At 40.3% G+C, this 22,721-nt stretch overlaps 1 protein-coding gene across 5 annotated transcripts in view; it reads right to left on the reverse strand.

Moving 5' to 3' along the window:
* Positions 1 to 22,721, reverse strand: part of jing (AE binding protein 2 jing) — a 196,333-nt gene that overhangs the window by 89,340 nt on the left and 84,272 nt on the right. Inside the window, exon 2 of one of the 5 annotated variants that reach the window (XM_089472167.1) lies at positions 10,039 to 10,116. The exons of the other annotated variants lie outside the window; for them this stretch is intronic. Coding sequence (XP_089328293.1) covers positions 10,039 to 10,116 — 78 coding nt within the window. The remainder of the gene's footprint in view (positions 1 to 10,038; positions 10,117 to 22,721) is intronic. 5 annotated transcript variants of the gene reach the window in all.

Genomic DNA, 22,721 nt, shown 5'->3' on the forward strand with positions numbered 1-22,721 from the left:
TAAGGCTCCAGACTCCGGAGCAGGGAACACGACAAGGACATGCCGGAATGGAATGCAACGACTACGTTACGTTACGGTTGCCCTTTTAGCTTTCTTTCTTTTTGAGCTACGGAACAGTTTATTTCTAAAGTTTTTGCTACTGTTTATTTTCGGTTGCGCACTTTTTATTGCGCTCTCCTGTGAGTGTATGAGTGTGGGTGTGTGTATGTGTGCGTAGCCTGAGTAATGGATATTTCATAATGAATTTTTGAGTAGACATAAGCAACATTCCGCAAAAATCACTGCATAAAAGTTTGCTACTATTTCGGCTTTTTGTATTCAGTCTCTGTAGCATATGTAATATTTATAATGCAAAAAGTGGGCAACTTGAAAAAAAAAAACAGGATTCGGGCATTTACGGCCTGCGACTAGTCCAAAGCATCTCCAATATATATATATAGAGTCTTGTTAGTCGTGGTCACATATTTCACTATATAGCTAAGAGTTGCACTTGAATGTTTAATGAATATTTTGAGGCGGTGCAGTAGATATTTATCTATTTATTCTGCGTTCGGCGACGACTTTGAATGTAGAAAAAATGCATAACAAATTTGGGTTCACACATTATTAATTATCTAGCAGTGCTTATACTACCGAAAATAATTAATGACATATATTTAATACATTTCTTGTTAGCTCTACATCAATATTCTGAGATTCAGGCTCTATGTTTCAAAGGGTAAGGGAAGTTTATTTTACTCATGCCTACATTTATATTATGACTACTTCGACTATGACTAATCGAAACAAATTTATAAAATTAGTTTGTTTTGATTAAAAAATTAAATTGATTTATGTTAACACCTATTACGAACTGTAAAAAATATATATATACATATACATATATTGTGTTGCTCCCTCTGGTTCCTCCGGGTATAGCCACATAAAATCGTCGGTGCCTTGAGCGTCGTTATATATATCTAACTTAATAGCTATATTTAATATCTATGAAATATTTGCATTTTAATGGCTCTTAAATCCATTCAACCCATGAGCTAGCACTATGAGCTACGCCCAAGCGAGGGCTAGCGTATAAAGCACGCGTACCTCCATATGGTAGCACATAATTATTGCCTACTTTTCAGGGCGAGAAAATAACAACAACAACAACAACTACAGCAATGATGACGAGGAGTAGGAGGAAAGATAACAGACCTTTATATATGAAGTCAAAACAGCTTTAAAAACAATTTTGGGCACCAGAGCTTCCAAGAGTTTGTAGTGTTGAACGTGTTGCACGAACATCGTCACACTCACACACCCATACACTCATACACTAATGCAAGTCTGAGCAACTTTGTGCGCGAATTTGGCATTCGGAAGAATAAAGCGTAAAATACACGCGCGAAGACACTGTGGCTAAACAGGGGGCGTGGCGTCGAGCAGGGTCCATAGAGGTAGAGAGTTGCGGGTTGTGGGTTCCATGTGGAAAGTGTTACTTGCCTTTGGTTCAGCAGTTGCTACTAATTGAAGTTAGGACCTGCCGCCAGCAAGACGGTGTCGACTTACCTGCAAGAGAACGAGAGAAGTGGTTAAAACTTAGCAGTTTATATAAATGTATTCGTGTGTGTGTGTAGGTGTGTGTCTGTGCATGTGCTGCAGCAGATAAAGTTAGTTAAATCGTGTAAATTATGTCTAATAGATAAAACTGACTGGGAAAAAGTTTAAGGCGCAGAGCCAAGCGCGAGTCTAGACGCTTCTAGACCCTTGGCTAATGGAAGCTAACGATGCCTCTGCTGCAGCCACATCCCACATCCCACATCCCACAACCCACATGCCACAAGCTGCATGCCTCCGAGCCGTAACTTGTCAAATGAAACTTCAAAAAGCTGCTACGCTGTCATATTGTGTCACACGGTGCGCGGGCACAGCTGGGCCACGTAGCAAACATCGCCTTATAAATAAGGAATCCTTTTGTGGCCCTGCTCGGCCTGTAGGCCAAAGTAATAAAGTAGAGAAGCGCCCCGGCCGAAGCAGGCCGAGAACAAAGAGTCAAATAAATGCAGAGTGGCAACAGGTGAGAGACAGGAGGCGGAAAGTGGCAACGGGCCCATAATGAAGCTGAGGCCAGCCAGCAGCCAGTCAGCAGATGAGTCAGTGGCAACTGCCCACACATAGAGGAAGAGAGAGAGAGAGAGAAGGGCCGTGCCACTGGACCATATGATGTTGCACGTTTGACTTGCAGCAACAGCCACAAGCTTCTGCTGCACACATATTGTTTACCTGCCAGAAAAAGGCTATAAAAACAAAGGCAAATAAAGCTAAAAGCCAAAAGAGAGACGCGACGCGAGTGTCTCGTCTCGCCTTGCCTTCCATACCAGTCCTCGCCGCTCCCTTACTCCATCGCATCTGAAGAAACTAATGTGGAAATTCAGGTTAAACTGGGTTTCCGACTTGCCTCTCTGAAGTCTGCCTTCGACCCAAAAAGTCATAACTCAAAAGTCGGGTAGAAGAGACAAACATGTGACTTAATAGTTGCCTGACTGCTGCAAGGGCTGCCAGCCAGTGGCAGAGGCAGGGAAGAGAGAGAGGAACGTGTGGGAGAACGGGAGGGGGAGGTGTGGAGTCTGTGGCCAGCCAGTGCAAACAAAGATGCGGAGCAAGACGACAGCGTGAGCGAGGGACTGGGTGCAGGTAGGGACGGGCTGTAAAGGGTATCAGACGTTCTTAGCATGAAATCACAAGCAAACACAGGCACAGAGCCACATGTACATGTATATACACACACACACACACACACTACTGAAAGCATATGTTGCCTGGTCTCTCTGGCTTCATCTCAGCAGGTTGCCGCAACTCTGCCGGCTGCCTGCTACCTCCGCACCCTCTCTAGGTCACCACTTGCTACTGCTCCTGTTCCCGTCCCCTCTTGTGAGGAGGCCTTCTCCTCCTCGCACTTAACACAACTTGCCACAGCCGCTAGTCAGTAGCAGCAGCCGCGTTTAAGTCAAATGCTAAATGGCAGTTGGGGACAACACACAAACAGCTGAGCTGCCAGTCCCCCTGCTCCACTACCAACTACATCTCACTCTCCCCAACCCTTCTCGCTCTTTCTCTTACTCTTTTTGTGAGTGTGTGTGCCTTGGCCAATTTCATTTTCTTTCAGCTTGCCGTTCCCAGTGCAAATACAGAACATGTCTGCGGTTTCATCTTTTCCTTTTCTTTTTGCTGCCTTTTTTCAGCTCAGCTCAGCTCGGTTCAGTTGCTTCGTTCGCTCTGTGTTTTTGGAAGAGTGTTAAGTAGCATTTGGACTGGTTGCAGCAAGTCGTGTCATGTTGTTGCTGCTCCCGTCTCTGTGTGGGTAGTTTTGACTGGGCTGTCAGCCTGTCACTAGCACAACTTTGTCAGCGGCACGTGCTAAAGTCAAAGTCTGTCTGCGGCCAGGCTTTGAGCTAAGCTGTGCGCCGGGCCTAGATTGGCTAGACAAAATATGATGACATCTACAAGAACTAGTTCATTTGACATAGTGCCGCATGGCTAAAGAAGTTAATGGAAGCAATCACAGCGAATCAATTTATGTGTTCAATTATATATAGAATTAAGTAGAATATATTTCAGATTGTGTCCTATATATACTAATTGATCTACAGATTACAAAACGTCTGTTCACTCTGCCGACATATAGGAAAGTAGGTTTTCCTGTTTATGCCCTGAACCCATTTTCAATGGGAAATCAGTGTATAATGGTTTTGTTGAAATGTATGTAACAGGCAGAAGGAGGCGTGGCAGACCCCACAAAGGATATGTTTTCTTGATCAGGGCGACGAGCTGAGTTGATTTACCCCTGTCCGTCTGTCCGTCCATCCGTCTGCCCGTATGTTTGAGCGCGTTGATTTCAGAAGATATAAAAGCTAGAGACTTCAATGTTTTTTTTAAATGTCCGTATATACAGCGCGGATATAGAGTTTATCACCAAAAATTGATAACACATCCTGGTTTTCTTATCGATCAAGAACCTTATCGAAAATCAGTTATAAAATTATATCTCCTACGTCTTTAAAGATAGAGTCTCCAAATTTTAAATATATACTTATATTATATTATTCATACAGTTTCGAGTTTTATTAAAATTTACCCCCACCTCGATATCCACCCCCTCATTCACATATTTGTAAAAGGCGTATTTCAAATACTAGAGACTTGTGCTTTGGCAAATACATGTATATCCATGTTGTGATCATAATCTGAAAGTTTCATGAAGATCGTATGTCCACAAAAAGTTATTAAACAATTAAGTTCTCATAGTAAGCGCACACTGCAGCTCAAGCCTGTTTAGGCGTGGGTTCTTGTGTGTGTATGCGTGTGTGTGCATGTGTGTATGTGTGTGTGTGGGTTTGTGTGTGTGTGTGTGTGTGTGTGTGTGTCTTGTGTAAGCACAAAGACGCGAACAATTTTTGAAATAGCTATTGCTCGAAGGGTTCAGGGGATCTCGTAGTCGACTAGAGCTTCCTTACTTGTTAGTTTGTACAGTACTTAAATTATTGATATTCTCACGCACTTAAAGTTTTGGGCACAGCCTGTGGCTAATATTTGATTGGCTGTGCATGAACGCAGAATATGAAGGGTCTGCATATGCAAAGAGGCCGTCCCAGTCTGCAGGCTCTATAAATATAATTGCTAAAAGGTTGCTACTATTTCGGACCATAGTTTGTCCCCTTGGAGCCTCTCCCGCTCCCTGTAACAGAATGCCCATGTCCGGCTCTTCTGAGTTACTTACACACATGTCAGGGGCCGTACGGCGCACAAATAAATTTTCTTATGCCTTGCTTCGGGTTGAAGGCGGAGCTAGGAACAAGAAACCTATGGCCAACAACGTTTTGCTTACAGTTAACAGAGGTACAAAACTTTTTCTAGTCTCAGCTTTGAGCGTGTGTGTGTGACTGGACGGCCACAGTGTTGACAAAGGCCTGTTTTTCCCTTTCACAGGACCCTGGCTGGACGGTGCTGATAAATCTAAGCGGGTATCAAGGCTCGCTAGCAAAAGTGAAAATGACGGCAAATTAAGCGAACAGAACTTAAAAGCGAACGATGAAGATTTTTTTTTTTCTTTTGGCTTAAGCTTTGCGACTTGACTTCAACCTTTGGCAGTTTTAATTAAACGAGAGCGAAATGATTTTTAAATAGATGTTAAATGGTAAGACTTTTAAACAGTTTCAAGTCAATATGAACAAGGCTCTTCATATGCTTATATATTTGTATAAGATTGATCAAGTTATAAATTATCATAAAATGGGAAATATTCTGAACTCAACGCAACAATGTTTCGCTGTTTTACATATGCATAATATGTGATAATAATGATATAAACTATAATATGTTGGCATTGATTGACTGGGAACTTAAATTCCTGAAAAGTGAATCCATGGATTAATAAAACAAATTGCATTATGTAGAATTCGGATTGGCTTTAATAAATTTCACTTCATAAATTGCCATAGTCTAAAAAGTTTAAGTAATTTTCCGTGTGTCGAGTTTAAGGCTTTGTAAACTTTAAAAAACATTAGAAATTCTACAAGGGGGCTCCTTTTTTTTTTTTTTGCTTTGAAAACTGCCAGAAACACGCGCATTTTCAAGTGTTTTTTCGTCAAGTGCCAAGAATTTGCATAATCTTAATGCAAAGTTGCCAACGAACAGGGCAACAGGCCTTGGTAGAACGGCCAGGAGCGCGACGTGGCCGTTGCCTCAAAAGCGCAGACAGCGATGCGCCAACAACAAAACACTTAAAATGTGGCTAGCAGACGCATAGGGCAGGGAATAAGGCTTCGGCAGACTGCGGAATCGGAGCCATGAAATGGAGTTGGAACTGGATATGGAGGTAGGGTGCTGTAAAGGTTTTGGGCAGGTCTGCAAAGTGCCTGCAACTAATGGGAGTTAGCGATTCGTTCCATTTCCATTTCCAATTCCAATTCCTGTTCAGCAACCCGTTGACATCATCCTGAGTGTGTGTGCGAAGAGTTGACAACAAGCAAATAACAGTTGCAATCTTAAGTCTTAAGCACAGCAGGGGTGACAGGGGAGGGGGTTAGTTTACTCAAAAGTCAATTGACTGTGAAAAGCCAAAGCGAGCTTAATTTCCGAATAAAAGGGCCGTGATTTGAGGTCGATGAGTTACAAGGGCGGGCACAACTATCGCCTAGGCACGTCTTTGGAAATGCCGCGAAAGGTTTGAGACAAAAGCCAAAAAGGGCCACAGGGAAATGGGAAATGGGAAATGGGCAGGAGCAAAGGCAAAGTTAGGGTTCAGGCGCAACCCTTCCAAGACGTTGGTATCTTGGCTTTATCTTGCGGTTCGTATCACTGTTCTATTCAATTTACAATCGCCCCGCACCTCGCCTGTTAGTTCCCCCAAATGGAATTGACAGTCGTTAGCATAATTATTACACACGGCTTAGCTGGGGTAGCTTGAGGCTTGAGGGTGACAATAGCTTGACAGTGCCTGGGGGTGCTGTGTGAATCGCCAGCTAATGCCCGAAACGTAAGAAAACTCTCCCCTTAACAAATGTCAACGCTTGCCTGAAGGCCGCGTATTTGTCATTTAATAAAAAATTGTTATAGAAATGTGAGCTGCTTTAAGGTTGTGTAAATTATGTTCCTGGAGGTGGTTCGGCTGTTGGGTGTTCCATGCCACTGGGGAATATACACAGCTGCCGGGGAATCGCTCAGCGTTGCTGTGGTTTAGCTTTGCGCATCGCTGCCCCAAACATATGAAGTTAATTTGTTGTTTGTTTCTAAGGAAATGGCTTAGCCCGAAGGAAACACCAAAATTGATAAAAAGTGTCCACGAGGCGGGGTTGGCATTTAAATCTCAAAGAATTTTAATTCCAATTCCGATTGCATTGTTGCAAATTAAAAGAGCACCGTCTTAGGGGAGAACAAGTCTTTAGAAAGCTATTTACATGTAGTGCAGAGATAGATAGAGATAGAGATAGAGATAGAGATAGAGATAGAGATAGAGATAGAGATAGAGATAGAGATAGAGATAGAGATAGAGATAGAGATAGAGATAGAGATAGAGATAGAGATAGAGATAGGGATAGAAAGAGAGATACATATGCAGATACAGATACAGATACAGATACAGATACAGATACAGATACAGATACAGATACAGATACAGATACAGATACAGATACAGATACAGATACAGATACAGATACAGATACAGATACAGATACAGATATAGATATAGATATAGATATAGATATAGATATAGATATAGATATAGATACAGATACAGATACAGATACAGATACAGATACAGATACAGATACAGATACAGATACAGATACAGATACAGATACAGATACAGATACAGATACAGATACAGATACAGATACAGATACAGATACAGATACAGATACAGATACAGATACAGATACAGATACAGATACAGATACAGATACAGATACAGATACAGATACAGATACAGATACAGATACAGATACAGATACAGATACAGATACAGATACAGATACAGATACAGATACAGATACAGATTACAGATACAGATACAGATACAGATACAGATACAGATACAGATACAGATACAGATACAGATACAGATACGATACAGATACAGATACAGATACAGATACAGATACAGATACAGATACAGATACAGATACAGATACAGATACAGATACAGATACAGATACAGATACAGATACAGATACAGATACAGATACAGATACAGATACAGATACAGATACAGATACAGATACAGATACAGATACAGATACAGATACAGATACAGATACAGATACAGATACAGATACAGATACAGATACAGATACAGATACAGATACAGATACAGATACAGATACAGATACAGATACAGAATACAGATACAGATACAGATACAGATACAGATACAGATACAGATACAGATACAGATACAGATACAGATACAGATACAGATACAGATACAGCTACAGATACAGATACAGATACAGATACAGATAAGATACAGATACAGATACAGATACAGATACAGATACAGATACAGATACAGATACAGATACAGATACAGATACAGATACAGATACAGATACAGATACAGATACAGATACAGATACAGATACAGATACAGATACAGATTACAGATACAGATACAGATACAGATACAAGATACAGATACAGATACAGATACAGATACAGATACAGATACAGATACAGATACAGATACGATACAGATACAGATACAGATACAGATACAGATACAGATACAGATACAGATACAGATACAGATACAGATACAGATACAGATACAGATACAGATACAGATACAGATACAGATACAGATACAGATACAGATACAGATACAGATACAGATACAGATACAGATACAGATACAGATACAGATACAAATACAAATACAGATACAGACACAAATGTGCCATGAGATCTCTTTCAATATACTAATTAAAGTATTTGTACGTCACCATTCATCACTTAGAGATAAGCAATATGCCAGAATACAGATTCACATAATTATCCGTCTCAGCAGAGTAAGCAGCCTAAAATAGTTTTGCTGTTTAAAAATTAATTTTATGCACAGACTTGGGATAAGACATTCGACTTGGTTCAGTTCACAGACAGAACGAGGTGGGTTCCTTTGCCACCCAGACCTGACTTTCTGGGCAGCTGGGCGCCGTCAACGTGGCTCTAATGACAGTTGATTTAGTTGGCCTGGCTAAAAGGGCTTAGAGATAGTTGGCTGACTGTGTGCCAGAGACTGCATCAGATCATTAACTTCAACGATTTCGAAGGCTAACGGCAAATGAGAATTGGGCACGTGATGCAGACGGGTTCGCCTTGAAGCACTCGAAGAAATGAGTTTCACAATTTGTGGTGTGAGAGGCCCAGGACAAGAGTTTCCCTTCTCTCCACTCTTCTTCTTTTTTTTTTTGAGGCAATTGGTAGACAAAGTCTCTACCGCGAGTCGCAATCGTCGCAGTCACAATTTGAATTTCACAAGCCATTGATTTTTATTTGATTACCACGACAATGAAAGAGCGCTCATGGACACGTTATCAGAGTTGATTTAATTTAGCTGTTTTCCGGCTAGAATTGGTACAAAAAGAGGCTGACAATAATCAATTCTTGATGAAGGTTTTGTTCGATTGTATTTGTCTTTGAATTTGTGATATGTGGTAGAGCTTATTTTGCAAACAATTATTAATTAATATCTAAACTGTAAATTTCAAATAAAGTTAGAAATTCTTCTTATTTAATGAAGATAAAAGTATGAAAACATAAACATAGGTATAAATGTCATGGAATTATTATATTTTACATTTTTTGTTTGCATTTTTATACCCTGAACCCATTTTCAATGGGAAATCAGGGTATAATGGTTTTGTTGAAATGTATGTAACAGGCAGAAGGAGGCGTGGCAGACCCCAGAAAGTATATATATTCTTGATCAGGGTGACGAGCTGAGTCGATTTGGCCCTGTCCCTCTGTCTATCCGTCCGTCTGTTCGCCTGTCCGTATGTATGAACGCGTCGATTTCAGAAGATATAAGAGCTAGAAACTTCAAATTTTTTTTTTAAATGTCCGTAATCACAGCGCGGATATCGAGTTTATCATTAAAAATCGATAACTCATCCCGATCTTTTTTTATCGATAAAAAACCTTATCGAAAACCAGGTTTAAAATTATATCTTCTTCACCTGCTAGAGTCTCCAAATGTTTAATGTATGCTTATATGCAATTTATACAATTTCGGTTTTTTATCAAATTTACCCCCCATCCCTATATTCACCCCCTCACCATCACTTTTGTAAAAAGCGTATTTCAAATACTAGAGACTTGCGCTTTGGCAAATACATGCATATCCATGTTATAATCATAATCTGAAAGTTTCATGAAGATCGTAGGTCCACAAAAAAAGGTATTAAATAATTAAGTTCTCATAGTAAGCGCACACTGCAGCCCATGCGTGTTTATGCTTGTGTGTGTGTGTGTGTGTGTGTATGTATGCCTGTGTGTGCTTGCCTGCTTGTGTGTGTGTATGTATGCCTGGTTGTGCTTGCGTGCTTGTGTGTGTGTGTGTGTCCGTGTTTCTTGTGTAAGCTGAAAGACGCGAAAAATTATTGAAATAGCTATTACTCCAAGGGTTCAGGGGATCTCATAGTCGAGCAGTCTCGACTAGAGCTTTCTTACTTGTTAAAAATTTACAAATTGTACTAATTATTCCTGTTGTCTGATTGCGTACATAATCATGGATCAATCAATACTGAAACATCAGTTGAATATATACATATACTCTCTACTACTCTGTAAATTTTTAAATATTTTACACTTACAAGGGAATCTATTTGCATATGCAAAAATAAATATATATTTTCGTATACTGATATCTAGCTATTTTATTTAGCTTCAAGCGGCATCTCTATGAAATGGACATTAAGCTTGGCTAGAAAAGAGGAGAGAAACATTTGAAATTATTTGCAGCAAGTTTCAAGCGGGGCGACAAGTTTGCATGTCATTCAATAGCTGTCTACCAATTTTTTGGGGAGCGAAACTCTGGACAAGGGGCGTAGTGGTATCGTTTTCTTTTTTTCTCTGGCCGGGAACTACGTGAAACCCTTTTCTAATAGTCTATGCTGCCGACACAAAGCGCTTGGGCTGTTGCATTCGAATAATTTATTGCAGCAGCACACGACGAGCAGTTGCCTTTTTGAGAACAGGCAGAGGGCAATGAAGTGAGTTGAGTTCTGGTTCGGGACAGCGTCAACATGCAACATGGGGGTTGCCCTGTTGCCTTGTTGCCTGTCAGGACAGCCAGATATCCTTCAGCTGCCACTGCGTGTCTTGGCTGCTGGCCGGGGGAGCAGCAGCGGGGCGGTGTTTGGCTGTCAAAAGCATGTCAAAGGCGTCGTCACCAACGTGCACCACATTGTTGTAGCAGTAGCTGTAGTAGTGGTTGTTGTTGTTGTTGTTGTTGTTGTTTGTGGCGCATCCTTTTTGAGGATTGGTGCTGGCAACAATTGCAAAAAACTTGAGACAATCGAATCAAACTCATTCGCCTGAAATCATCGACGTGTAAAATTACGAGATAACATTGTTAGCTGCCCGGTTTGCTACTCGGCCTCTACCTCTACCTCCACCTCCCCTCGTCCTGGCGAGTCCGGTATCCATTGTAGTCAGCCACTCGTGGAAATGTGTTCAGGATTTGAAATTGAATCGCGCGACGCTTAAGCAAGAAATCAACGACACAAACGACACCCAATGACGACCACATAAATGTCGAAATATGCAGTCATGCCATCCCACGGCCGATTCATAGAAACTGTCAGGACTCAGGACCTGCTCGGTCGAGCAGGGGACACATTGTGTTTTGTAGTCATGGGACTATTGCTGGCTGCAGCACAATTTTTGAGGTTTTCATTGTTGGTTAGTCGAGCTCTGTTGTTTGAATTGTCAGACAGTCGTCTCTGGGTTTTCGGACTCAGTTTAATTGGTTTATCCTTGCGGCCGAAACCACGCCCCGTTCATAGTTTGCATACTTTCGCACAGTACTGTTGAATATTAGAAGTATGTGTACACATATGTCTGTGTGTGCGTTTATTTGTGTGTATGCACTGTAATTAAGTCGCTTTGTTAAAAGTAAAGTTGGTTAGAGTTGCCGAGCACACATGAATAGCGAGTCCGACTCTCTGTTGGCAACATACAAATTAGACATAGTTAGCAGTCATCAATGGCATTTCAATTGCCTTTATCTCAGATCGTTGGAGCAGCATTCATCACGCAATCTTTGACGGGGACTTTTTGTCATAGAGTAAGGGATAAATACATATGGGATAAATACATATGGTTAAATTAAAGATATTGAGCATTACTTTAACCACACAGACGTTGAACCTGGTAAGCATTGACATTTATGATCTCTTGTCTTACAGTATGATTAGCGAAGGAAAATGGGAACATTTTAAACATTCAGAGAAAAATCCCATCATATTTAAAGGAATACTCTTCAATTGTCCCAAAATCAATTTATCTAACATTCGTATATTTTATTGAAGGCTGCAATCGTGCATAAATTGTTTAATTCGCAATTCGACAGGTTAGATGCGCGATCTTATGTGCCAGTAGGCCATGTGTTTCATTATTATTGACCAAAACTGAATGTTTATTGATGATTAAGGTTCTGCTGTTCTGTGATAGTGTTCCTTAAATGTTAAAATACCTAGCACAGGGGTTATCTACGAATACTACAAGTGTAAAGAATTAGAATTTTCGTAGAGCTATGTAAAACAACTTAAAGACAACATCTGCACGTCACACTCTCACTCCTTGCCCTTTGCCTGAATCGCTTCGCAAACAGACAAACAGACAGACAGCAGACAGCAGACGGACATTATAATCATAGCAATGTCTTTTGGCTTATAATTTGTTTTAGCAAGTCGGGCGTATATTAGACGCAGACGAGGGAGTACTCTTTTTAACGGCTCTCTGCCTTTACCTAAATCCTACTCCACTGGTAGAGCCGTGGACTGCGTCTACGCTTTATTCGCTTGGCCTGGCAGAGCTTGGCTGGGGTTCTGTTCGAGTCCAGGTCGCAAGTCCAGCCCACTTTCCGAGAAGCCAACTGAAGAGAAATTTGGAGTTGAGCTTTTTACGCTTGAAGCGACAGTTGCCGTCCGCTGCGCTCCCCGTGTTCCGATTCCAGCGTTCCTTCAGCGAGCAAGTCGCCATGAAAAACCTAATGGCAAACATGGCCACAGGTTCGTGCCTTGGCCACTCACTCAGCCAGAGAGCCCACAGCTCGAAGGCATCGTCTCGTCTGCAGTTGCTTCGTCCCGCTTCCCTCCCTCCTTTCGTCTCATCCTCTCGCCGGCCTTCTTCTCTCCTGCTGACTGCCCAAGTTGGCTCCTTGCGGCTAACTGGCTATCGAGCAAGTTGCGCCTTCTTCCTCTATTCCGTTTTGTTTTGTTTTTATTTCAGTTTTTTCTGTTAGTCATTTTTGCTGAGAAATCTGTTTTTAAGTTTTAGCAATTTAATATTTTAAGTCCACAAATTGTTGTTGCAAAAGATTACTTTCTGGTGTGCATTCTAATAAGCTGCTAATTGGTTGCCAGCGCAGACAACATCGTCTCCAACTAACGGCACCTTCTCTCCTAACATACATATATACCGCTCTATCCTGCTCATAATTTGCATTCCCTTATCACGTCCCCTCGTTCCATAAATTGTGTGCTTGCAGGCGCAAATGCTTTTAGTTTGAAATTTCATTCTACGAAATAAGAATTTAATAGCTTGCGGATTAATGCTTAATTTTTTTCGATTTTCAATTTTTTTTTCTATTTTTACGCGTTTTTCTTTATGAGAGTAATTAAGTTCCCCATGATTATAACAAATGTTGTTTTGTAGTTCTTGTTACTCAAAGTGGGGTTTCTTACCCACAGCCCTGAGTCGAAGATTCTAATTATTGAAATTGATAACCAACAGAGCTTAACAGAGAGATAATTACCTTTTGCTGAGCTGTTGTTAATGGGTTATATATATATATATATATATGTATATATATTTTTGTTGCCGCCGTAGACGCCGTGAATTATGGCGCGACTTGAGAGTTTAAATCGACAGAGGAAATGCGAACAGAAGTTACCCTTAATTTGCAATTTCATTTTGAAGTTTCCTTAAATTGGTTTATATTAGCTAAAATATGGAAACATTAAAAATTTCCTCTCTTTGTACTTAGCTGTAGGCAGTAGGTAGTATTCAATCAACTTTGAAGTTGATCTGTCATGAATCACCATAGATTTCATGTGACAGACAAGTCACAACCTCGTAAAAGATACCTTTGCATATATGGTTAATGTATGACTTAAGTAGAGACCATACAAGATTTGATCTATTTCGTACTCCAAATATAATCCTTTAAAGTGAAAAATTGTTGTTTAAGAAATTTAGTTCGTTCTCTAAACTCTTGTTTATAAATATTTCTCTCCAAGCTTCACATTATAAATCAGACTTATAATAATTGTCAGCACTGTTATAGAATTATATAGTATGGTAAGGAATCAAAAGGATCAATACCATGTCATCTTCTAGTAAATTGATTTATCGATAAATTGTGCAAACATCCTTTTCACTTTATGTTTAAATATCTGAGATAAGATTTCAATTGGAAGATTTATTTAAGCCAAGTCTTTAAGAGGAAGGCAAAGCACTTGGCCGTGATGCGAACTGCAAGCCCATGTCTGAGGCTGAGGCTGAGGCTCAGCCACAGGCAAAGGCAGTGACAGCTATAGAAATAGTCGTGGACTACTATTCATGCGGCCATTTGATCTCCACTCAGTGTTTCCACCCTCGGATATATGTAAGTGCGGGATGGATATACTTGTCTATGTGTACATCCTTTTTCATGCTCCCTGCACAACAAATGCTGTCTCATCAGCATTTGACTTCAAAGGAGTCATTTGCACAATGCTCCTCTTCTGCACAACATTTGGATGTGGATTATTTTTTTGTTGCCATCTCTTCTTATCTTATTCTGTTTTTCTATTCGGCGCTGTACATGTTTTTCTACGGAAATAGCGGAAGTTGTGTTCATTACGTTCCTGCCAAACAGAACAACATCTGAGAAAAGATGGACTGAATGAGAGAGATAGAGAGAGAGGGACAGAGCCAAGACATGGACATGTTGCCAACTTGGACTTGTCATTGCGCTCCTTTGGCTTGTCTAATAGAACTTGCATGAAATAACAGAAAGGCAAAAAGCTGCATGTAATCATTAAACAAAATGGAGGCTAAATTTTCCTGTTCATCTACTTGATTTTATCCATTGTCAGTTGCTCTTGTGACCAGGGGAATACAGATTTGGGGCATAAAAAATGAGCCAAGTGCAAATCTAAAGGAGCAGGAGCTCACGAATTGGAGTAGCCAGACGAAAGGCTGCACGGATTTCCTTCAGCTCATCTGCTGCGCATCCTTCGCAGCAACAAGCTCGTGCGTTTGACTTTTCCCTGCCACGTTCATTGATGACTGAAAAGCGATTAGGGTCCAGTCAGCCGGGGCCAGAGATTGGAACACTGGCGCATAACAATGCGAATGATGAGGGCAGACAGCCAAATCAAAGTGGGGGCTCAGCTAGGTGAGAGAGTCAGGAGAGAGAGCGGGGACTAGAGCGAAGCGAAAGAGGGGAAGATTAATTGTTAATGAGAAAGGGGAGCGGTTCATCAGCTGTATTTTGGATTTCAACATGAACGTTCAGTGTTTGTCGTGGACGCCTGTGAGCTGAGCTTTAATTTGTGCTGCGGTCAATTGTGGAATTTAATTGGTAATACGAGTTTTTAATTTTGTGTGTTTTTTTTTTAATTTTTTATTGTCGTTTGATCCAAATGCGAGGATTGGGGCGAAAGCTTATTACGCTCTTTTGAACCTACTGACCGCAGAGTTGTCATTGGCATCTAAGCTGCATTAATTATAATTGAAAATATTTGCCTGTGAAAGGGACGATTGAGACCTGTTTGGCACCGTCAACGGGAACTGGTTTTGCGGCAGGATTATAGGTCGAGCCAAAGCCGTTGAGTGGCAGCTATGAAATTGAAGGCTGCCAGTGGAAGGGCCCTGATTAATAATGAGGGTTGCTTAAGGGTGCCGCCTCGGCGCTGTTCCTCATCATACTCAAATTGTATATGAATATTTGTGCTCCCGACATGCAATTTAAAGTAAATTTATAAATATTGCATAACGAATCGCATAATGGAATTGTGTGAGGTGGCTTGCGCGTGGCTAGCGAGAATATCAATGTTAAAGGGGCTTTGCATAAATGAATAAAGGAATCAAATTGCATAGAACGATTGGGGGGATGAGAGGATGAGACTCACCAATGCGAGATTGGACAAATATCTGAGAAAAATTTGTTAACTTAATTTATTAATTTTCAATAATTGTATTCAGTAAATCATATCTTATTGTTTCTTGTTATATTTATCGATCCCTTGAATAATATTACCTCACTTTATAGGTATATATAGAAATGTTTATACAAATATTTTAGATTTGAAATAAAAAATTTGTACATATAAAATTCGCAGTTGAATAAATATTAATATTCACTAACATTGATCATCTTCAAGGCATCTGTGTCGGTTTGCCACATAGTTGCCTTGAGTACTCTATGCGAATTTTAATTTGTGGCAGACACTCTGTGGCCCTACAAAAAGATATATAAACATTACGTCATCAAATAATGTTAGCAAAAAAGTCTAAGGCCAGAGCAACTGATTGATTGCTGCAATTCCTCTCGCTCAGAGCAGACTGTACCATTTTTTGTACACTGTTTATATTCTCTTTCTTTCTCGGGACTTTGATCCAACCCTTTTTGGACCGCAAGCTCGAAATTGTCCAGTCACCTTGACCCTACTCAAATGGTTTTAAGCTCTGACCAAGTGGGCTAATGACTAGCCATAAAATATATCATCATTAAGAAAGTACGCCGGCTCCGATAAACTGGGCCGAACTGTATCAACTGACTGAATTTTCTAAGCTTATTGAGCTGTTGCCTCTCCCTCTTCTCTTTTACTCACAGTCTCTCTAACTAACTCTAACTCTTTGCTCCGTCTAAGCCAATTAAATGTCAATTTGAAGCACATTTTACATATCATTGCACAAAAACGCGCCAGCTCAAACAGCGGGACGCGCGGGCTGCTATCCAAGTTCATTATCGCTTATCGATAATCAGCGTCCGAGCTACGAAGCGTGTGATATTGACAGCCACAGTGGTTACCTCTCTCCCCACTACACACACACACACACACACACACAAAGCTCACCTGATGGAGGAGCCGCAGCGCCCGTGCAGAAAGCAACATAAATCATTTCCAGTTTGCTATCGAGTGCCGGAGGGAGAGCGGGAGAGAGAGAGGCAGACGAGAAGGGGCGAAGTGAGCTCGGATTTGGGTTTTCTTTTCATTTATATTTCGCTTTAATTTCTGATTGAAAATCTGTGAGCGCAAGCCGAAACATGTTTGGCAATTAATTGGTTAATCAATATGATTAATTTGCATGATCCGAACGCACGCTTTGCCAGCTGCACAGGCACAATCGACTTGAAACTAAATAAAAATGTATATATATATAAACTGAATTTAATTTATGGTCAAGAAATTGCCAAGTAATCTGTGTTAAGCTGCACAGTGGAATGAAACCATGGCAAAAAGGTAACTTTAATAACCTCTTAATTGGGGGTTTCAGTTTCAATCGATAATGACAATTTATGAGATTGTAGTATACTAATAATATTTAATGCAATATGATTTAAATATTGAAAAGTATTATGGGAGTTCTACTGAGAATTCTACAAAAGGTTTGTATCACTTTAATACCAACATTTATTTTTATTACCATTTTTGAAATGTTTTGAAATCCATATAAATTAGAAGTGCAATTCATATCCAACAAAGTTGTTTTTTGCTTGTGATTTGAATTGTATCCATTAAGATTATTACAACTGTCAACTCTCAGCATTGACAGATGGCTTAAATACCTACAAATGTGTGAGCCCAAACCACCTTCGAACTACTTTAAAAAGTTGGGCACGATAATAATAATAATAATATTAATATTAGGAATAATACTAATAATGCTTTGCTCATCTATCAAATTAGATTATTAATGATTAGCCAGACTCAAATCCGAGCCGGTTATGATAAATTTCAAACTGGTTCAACGTCTAACGAAGTAATCTAGTTATGCGTACAGAAATTACTTTTTAGCCAATTATTGTAACTATAAGTTAATATGTGTTTTCCAGTTTCCCAGACGCTTTAAATGTGAACTCAAGCTAAAAAAAAATAAAACGAAATAAAAAAAAAAAAATAAATAAATAAATTAAATAATCGGAGAAATGTCAACGAACCCATAAAAATGCCCAAGCTTGACCGAGCGGATAGCTTGGACAATAGCTGGACGTCTCAATAAATGGCGCGTGAGACAGAGAACGAGAGAGAGGGCGAGGGAGGCAAATGTGGGTCACTCCCCGGTCAAACGGAGCGTATGCGTAATGGGTGGTTGGGCGGCTTTGTTGGTGTTGATATAGTAAAGTGTTTATATATATGGATGTTGATGTTGATTATGATGATGTTTATGATTGCCCTTGTTGTTGTTGATATTCGAGAAATGTTGTGACAGCCGAACAAATGACCGGCAGTTACGTGCAAGCAGCTTATGGACTCGAGGGCGCAAATACTATACTATATGAAAATGTATCTGATTATTGCTTGCCATTGGCTTGTACTTGTCGTGCAGCCAGGACACGATGTAAGGCTCACTCGAGCAGAAACTTCTGGCTTTATCTGCTTCTTGGGTGCCCCATTGCAAATGCAATTAAAACATAATTAAATTTAATTAAACTGTTATTAAGTATACGCCCGGTCGCACAGTCAGCCCTAGCAACAACTAAGAAAGCGAAGTTGACGCGTAAATACTTTTTGCCTGCTTTTTCTCTCTCCCTCCCTCGCTCTCTCTCTCTCTCTCTCTCTGTCTTTCTCTCTTCTTCGGCCAACAATAGGCGCCCAGAATTTTCCTCTTAAGTTCTTCGTTCTAAACTGCACACCATGAAAATTCATAGAAAAACAAAAAGGACAGGGAAAAAGAAATGGGAAAACGGCCCACAATTTGCACTGCTGGAAGCACAGCAAAAAGCGAACCCAGCAAAACAAGAGAAAAAAGCGAAAAGAAAAATGATTGCGTACAGCTGATAAGGATAAAGGAGCAGCAGTCAGTTGAACGTATTCGACTAGAGGATACCCAGTCGCTGAATGCTTACAAGATACTCTTACCCCATGTTTATTGAAGAGTTGGTCTGAAATACTATCTATAATAATTATTTTGACACATATATATTTTCTGAAATGAAAGCGCAATGCATATTTTACATAGCGTATCCAGAATTACAGGGTATGCACAGTCGAGCAGCACATCATCGACTTTACCTCAATTGGATGCCTGACTAATGGAATGAGCGAGTGAACGACTGTCTGTAGGTCTGTCCGCCTGTCTCGGCGTCCTGCTGGCTGAAAGGGGTGTGCCGCGCGCCTTTTGGGCTTAGGCGACTGCTTTATAGGCGCAAATGTTATACAAAAATGACACTTCATAAAAATGAAGACAACGATAATGATGATGATGATAGTGATGATGATGGTGATGATGACGACATACCCTGGCACCCCTCAGTCTGGTAATGCCTGGATGGATGCCTGTCTGTTCGGCCGTCTGTCTGTCTGCCAGTGAGTGGTATAATAATGATTTCAAATGTTTCCAATGAGTCGCCGTCCTCAATGTTGTCGTCGCACGGCCTGGCGAATATATTTTGATATGGATGAAGCAATGGGAATTTCGGAGGGGGAATTTCGACGCAAAGTGCAAAATTTGATGTTTTAAATTAAGTCATTTGCATAAAAGAGACCAGAGACACAGGGGCGTAGCACTGAGACTCTGACTCCAAATGAGGGCCGAGCGGGAGACGAACCAGAGAGTTGTGACTGAATAATTGGGGGCGGTATATGTGGTAGTGAATCTCTTGACTTGGAGGCAGGGGCGTTGCGAAGGAAGATGCGCAATGATGAAGCAATGCAATCATTTGTATGCAAATGTAACATGAATGAACAAATCTATGTGATTTTTTTTGTTGGATTGTATTTATTTCACGGTCTTTCGAGTTACAAAAATTCTATCTAAATGTGCAGTCTTACTGAAAATTGTCATTGCTGCTGATGAGATCATCAAAGGAATGCCTAGAAGTGCTTGAAATCGATGTGCAGCATAACACTAAACAGTTAGTACTAACAAATTTGTCAGAATACTTATTTAACATATTTAACCGAGGCAAAATGCATTGCGAATCTCTTAAAGACATCCACAGCAGGTTTAATTATGCGCGCAGTAAATGATTTTCTTTAGTCTAGACTCTAGACTCTCTCCTCCCTGATCAAACCTCAATGGCGTTCCAGGTTTCACTTGGCTAAACAACAAATATATCAACTCAATCGGAGCAATTTCCCAGCTAAGCAAAATTAACAGAATCTAGCCCGACCGAACCATAGGCTAAACAATACCTTGGCTTACCCTTAAGCCCTTTCCCTTACAGCATGCCCCCTCCGCCCCTCCTGCTGCGCTTGGGCTACGTCTACGTTTTTAGATTTACTGCTTAACTTTTTGGTTAGCTGCGGGCTCATTCCGCGGCACGTTTCTTACAAAGGCAAACGCTCAAGTAGGTGTATTTTGTTTGTTGTTGCTACAGTTGTTGGTGTTGTTGCTGCTGCCTGCCATTGCCGCATAATTAAAAAGTCAAGTGAAAAATCACATTTTAACGCAAATGGCAGCAAAGCGAGTGAATGCGAAAATGAATGAATGAAATTCTTGCGCCTGAAAGCAGACTAAAGTAATAGCTCGCACAGAGGCGCATGGAAAGGGGGGCTTAGCCCAACTGGCTGAGTTTAAGCGGTAGTGGGAGAGCGGCTCCATGCATACCGCGCCGAATCGCGTCAAATGCAAATTCGTTCATTGTCGAGAGCTACAAACTGCAGGCGCCAGCTGCGAATGGCATGAGCGCAACAAAAGGGGCGGCCTACGTGGACGAAGGAAGAGAGCATCACTGGCTGCCGCAAACACTTGAGGCATGTTGCCTGTTCCAGTTGGCAGCTGGAAGCTGATGCTGCGGACGGGCGGCCAACAAAAGAATATCAAAGCTCTTTCACAGCGCATTTTGTTTTTGTTTTTTTTTTTTTTTTCATGTGTGTAGAGGGAGGCGGGAGCTTGCGCGGGAGTCGGGGCTGGGGTTTAACAACAATTTGCCGAGCCGAGCCACGTTGCGGCAGTCAAAAAAGTGGCAAAAGGGCTGACAGAGAATTACAGGCATTACGTAATTAAATATTTAAAGTGTTGCCGCAGCGAAAAAGATTCCGACGGAAATATCCCCGCCTGTTTCAATAATTTAACAATTTTAAAAAAGCTTTAATACGAATTTAATATAATTTTACTTATGAATTGGTGGGATAGAAGAATGCAAGATGAATGAAAATATCAATAAATAATAACTTAAGGTAAAACTATGGCAAGTTTCTTTAAATCTCAGTTTCTAATTAAAGTTTAGCTTTTTAATTTTAAAACATTCTTTACATTCATTATATTTTAAATGAAAAATATTTTATTATTTGAAAATTACATTAATAATAATAAGTTAATCTATATATTGAGACTAATTTATAATTTCATCTGAGCTTTTGAATAATAAAATATGTATATTCTCCAAATATGTGTAAATAGATATATTGATAAATATATTATTTAATTTATGTATCTTTTTTTAATTTTAATAAATTTAATTTAATTTTTCTTTGAAACATGCACATGATATTTTCTCATGATATTTTAATACCTACATTAAATGATACAATGCAGATTGACTGAAATTTTCTTTAATCTAAGTACATTTAATGCCGTGTATTCCTTGGTGGTGCTTCAAACGAGCTGTCATTTGCAGATTTCAGTCGCAGCACCGTTAAAGGTCTATGCAAAATATCCTTCAATACTACAGCAAGATTATGCGAACCTCTCATTCCCACTCTTCTCCAGCCTATGCGCTCACCCCCTCTTCTCAGGCAGCACGTCTATGCCCTAAGTTAAGTGCTTGCAAATTTCACTTTTCCGTTTCACGCAGACGTTACCCAAAAAAAAAAAAAAAAAAAAAAAAAAAAAAAAACAAGTAAGAAAGCTCTAGTCGAGACTGCTCGACTACGAGATCCCCTGAACCCTTGGAGCAATAGATATTTCAATAATTTTTCGCGTCTTTCAGCTTACAGAAGAAACACGCACACACACACACACACACAGGCACTTACGCACACACAGGCACACATACACACACACGCATACAGACACACATACACACACACACGCATACACACACAAACGCATACACACACACACATACACACACACATACACAAACACATACACAAACACATACACACACAAGCACCCACGCATAAACACGCATGGGCTGCAGTGTGCGCTTACTATGAGAACTTAATTGTTTAATAACTTTTTTATGGACGTACGATCTTCATGAAACTTTCAGATTATGATTATAACATGAATATGCATGTAATTGCCAAAGCACAAGTCTCTAGTATTTGAAATACGCTTTTTACAAAAGTGAGGGTGAGGGGGTGAATTTAGAGGTGGGGGGTAAATTTTAACAAAAACCGAAATTGTGTAAATTGCATGTAAGTATACATTAAAAATTTGGAGACTCTAGCAATAAAGGTGTAGAAGATATAATTTTATAACTGGTTTTCGATAAGGTTTTTTATCGATAAAAAAAAGATCGGGATGAGTTATCGAATTTTAATGATAAACTTGATATGCGCGCTGTAATTACGGACATTTTAAAAAAAATTTGAAGTCTCTAGCTCTTATATCTTCTGAAATCGACGCGTTCATACATACGGACAGACGGACAGACGGACAGACGGACGGACGGACAGACGGACAGACGGACAGACAGACGGACAGGGCCAAATCAACTCAGCTCGTCGCCCTGATCAAGAATGTATATACTTTGTGGGGTCTGCCACGCCTCCTTCTGCCTGTTACATACATTTCAACAAAACCATTATACCCTGATTTCCCATTGAAAATGGGTTCAGGGTATAAAAACAGAGGAA

The sequence above is a fragment of the Drosophila arizonae genome, chromosome 5, assembly GCF_054131065.1.
Source record: "Drosophila arizonae isolate 15081-1271.41 chromosome 5, UAZ_ARI_1.0, whole genome shotgun sequence".
Classification (NCBI taxonomy): domain Eukaryota; kingdom Metazoa; phylum Arthropoda; class Insecta; order Diptera; family Drosophilidae; genus Drosophila; species Drosophila arizonae.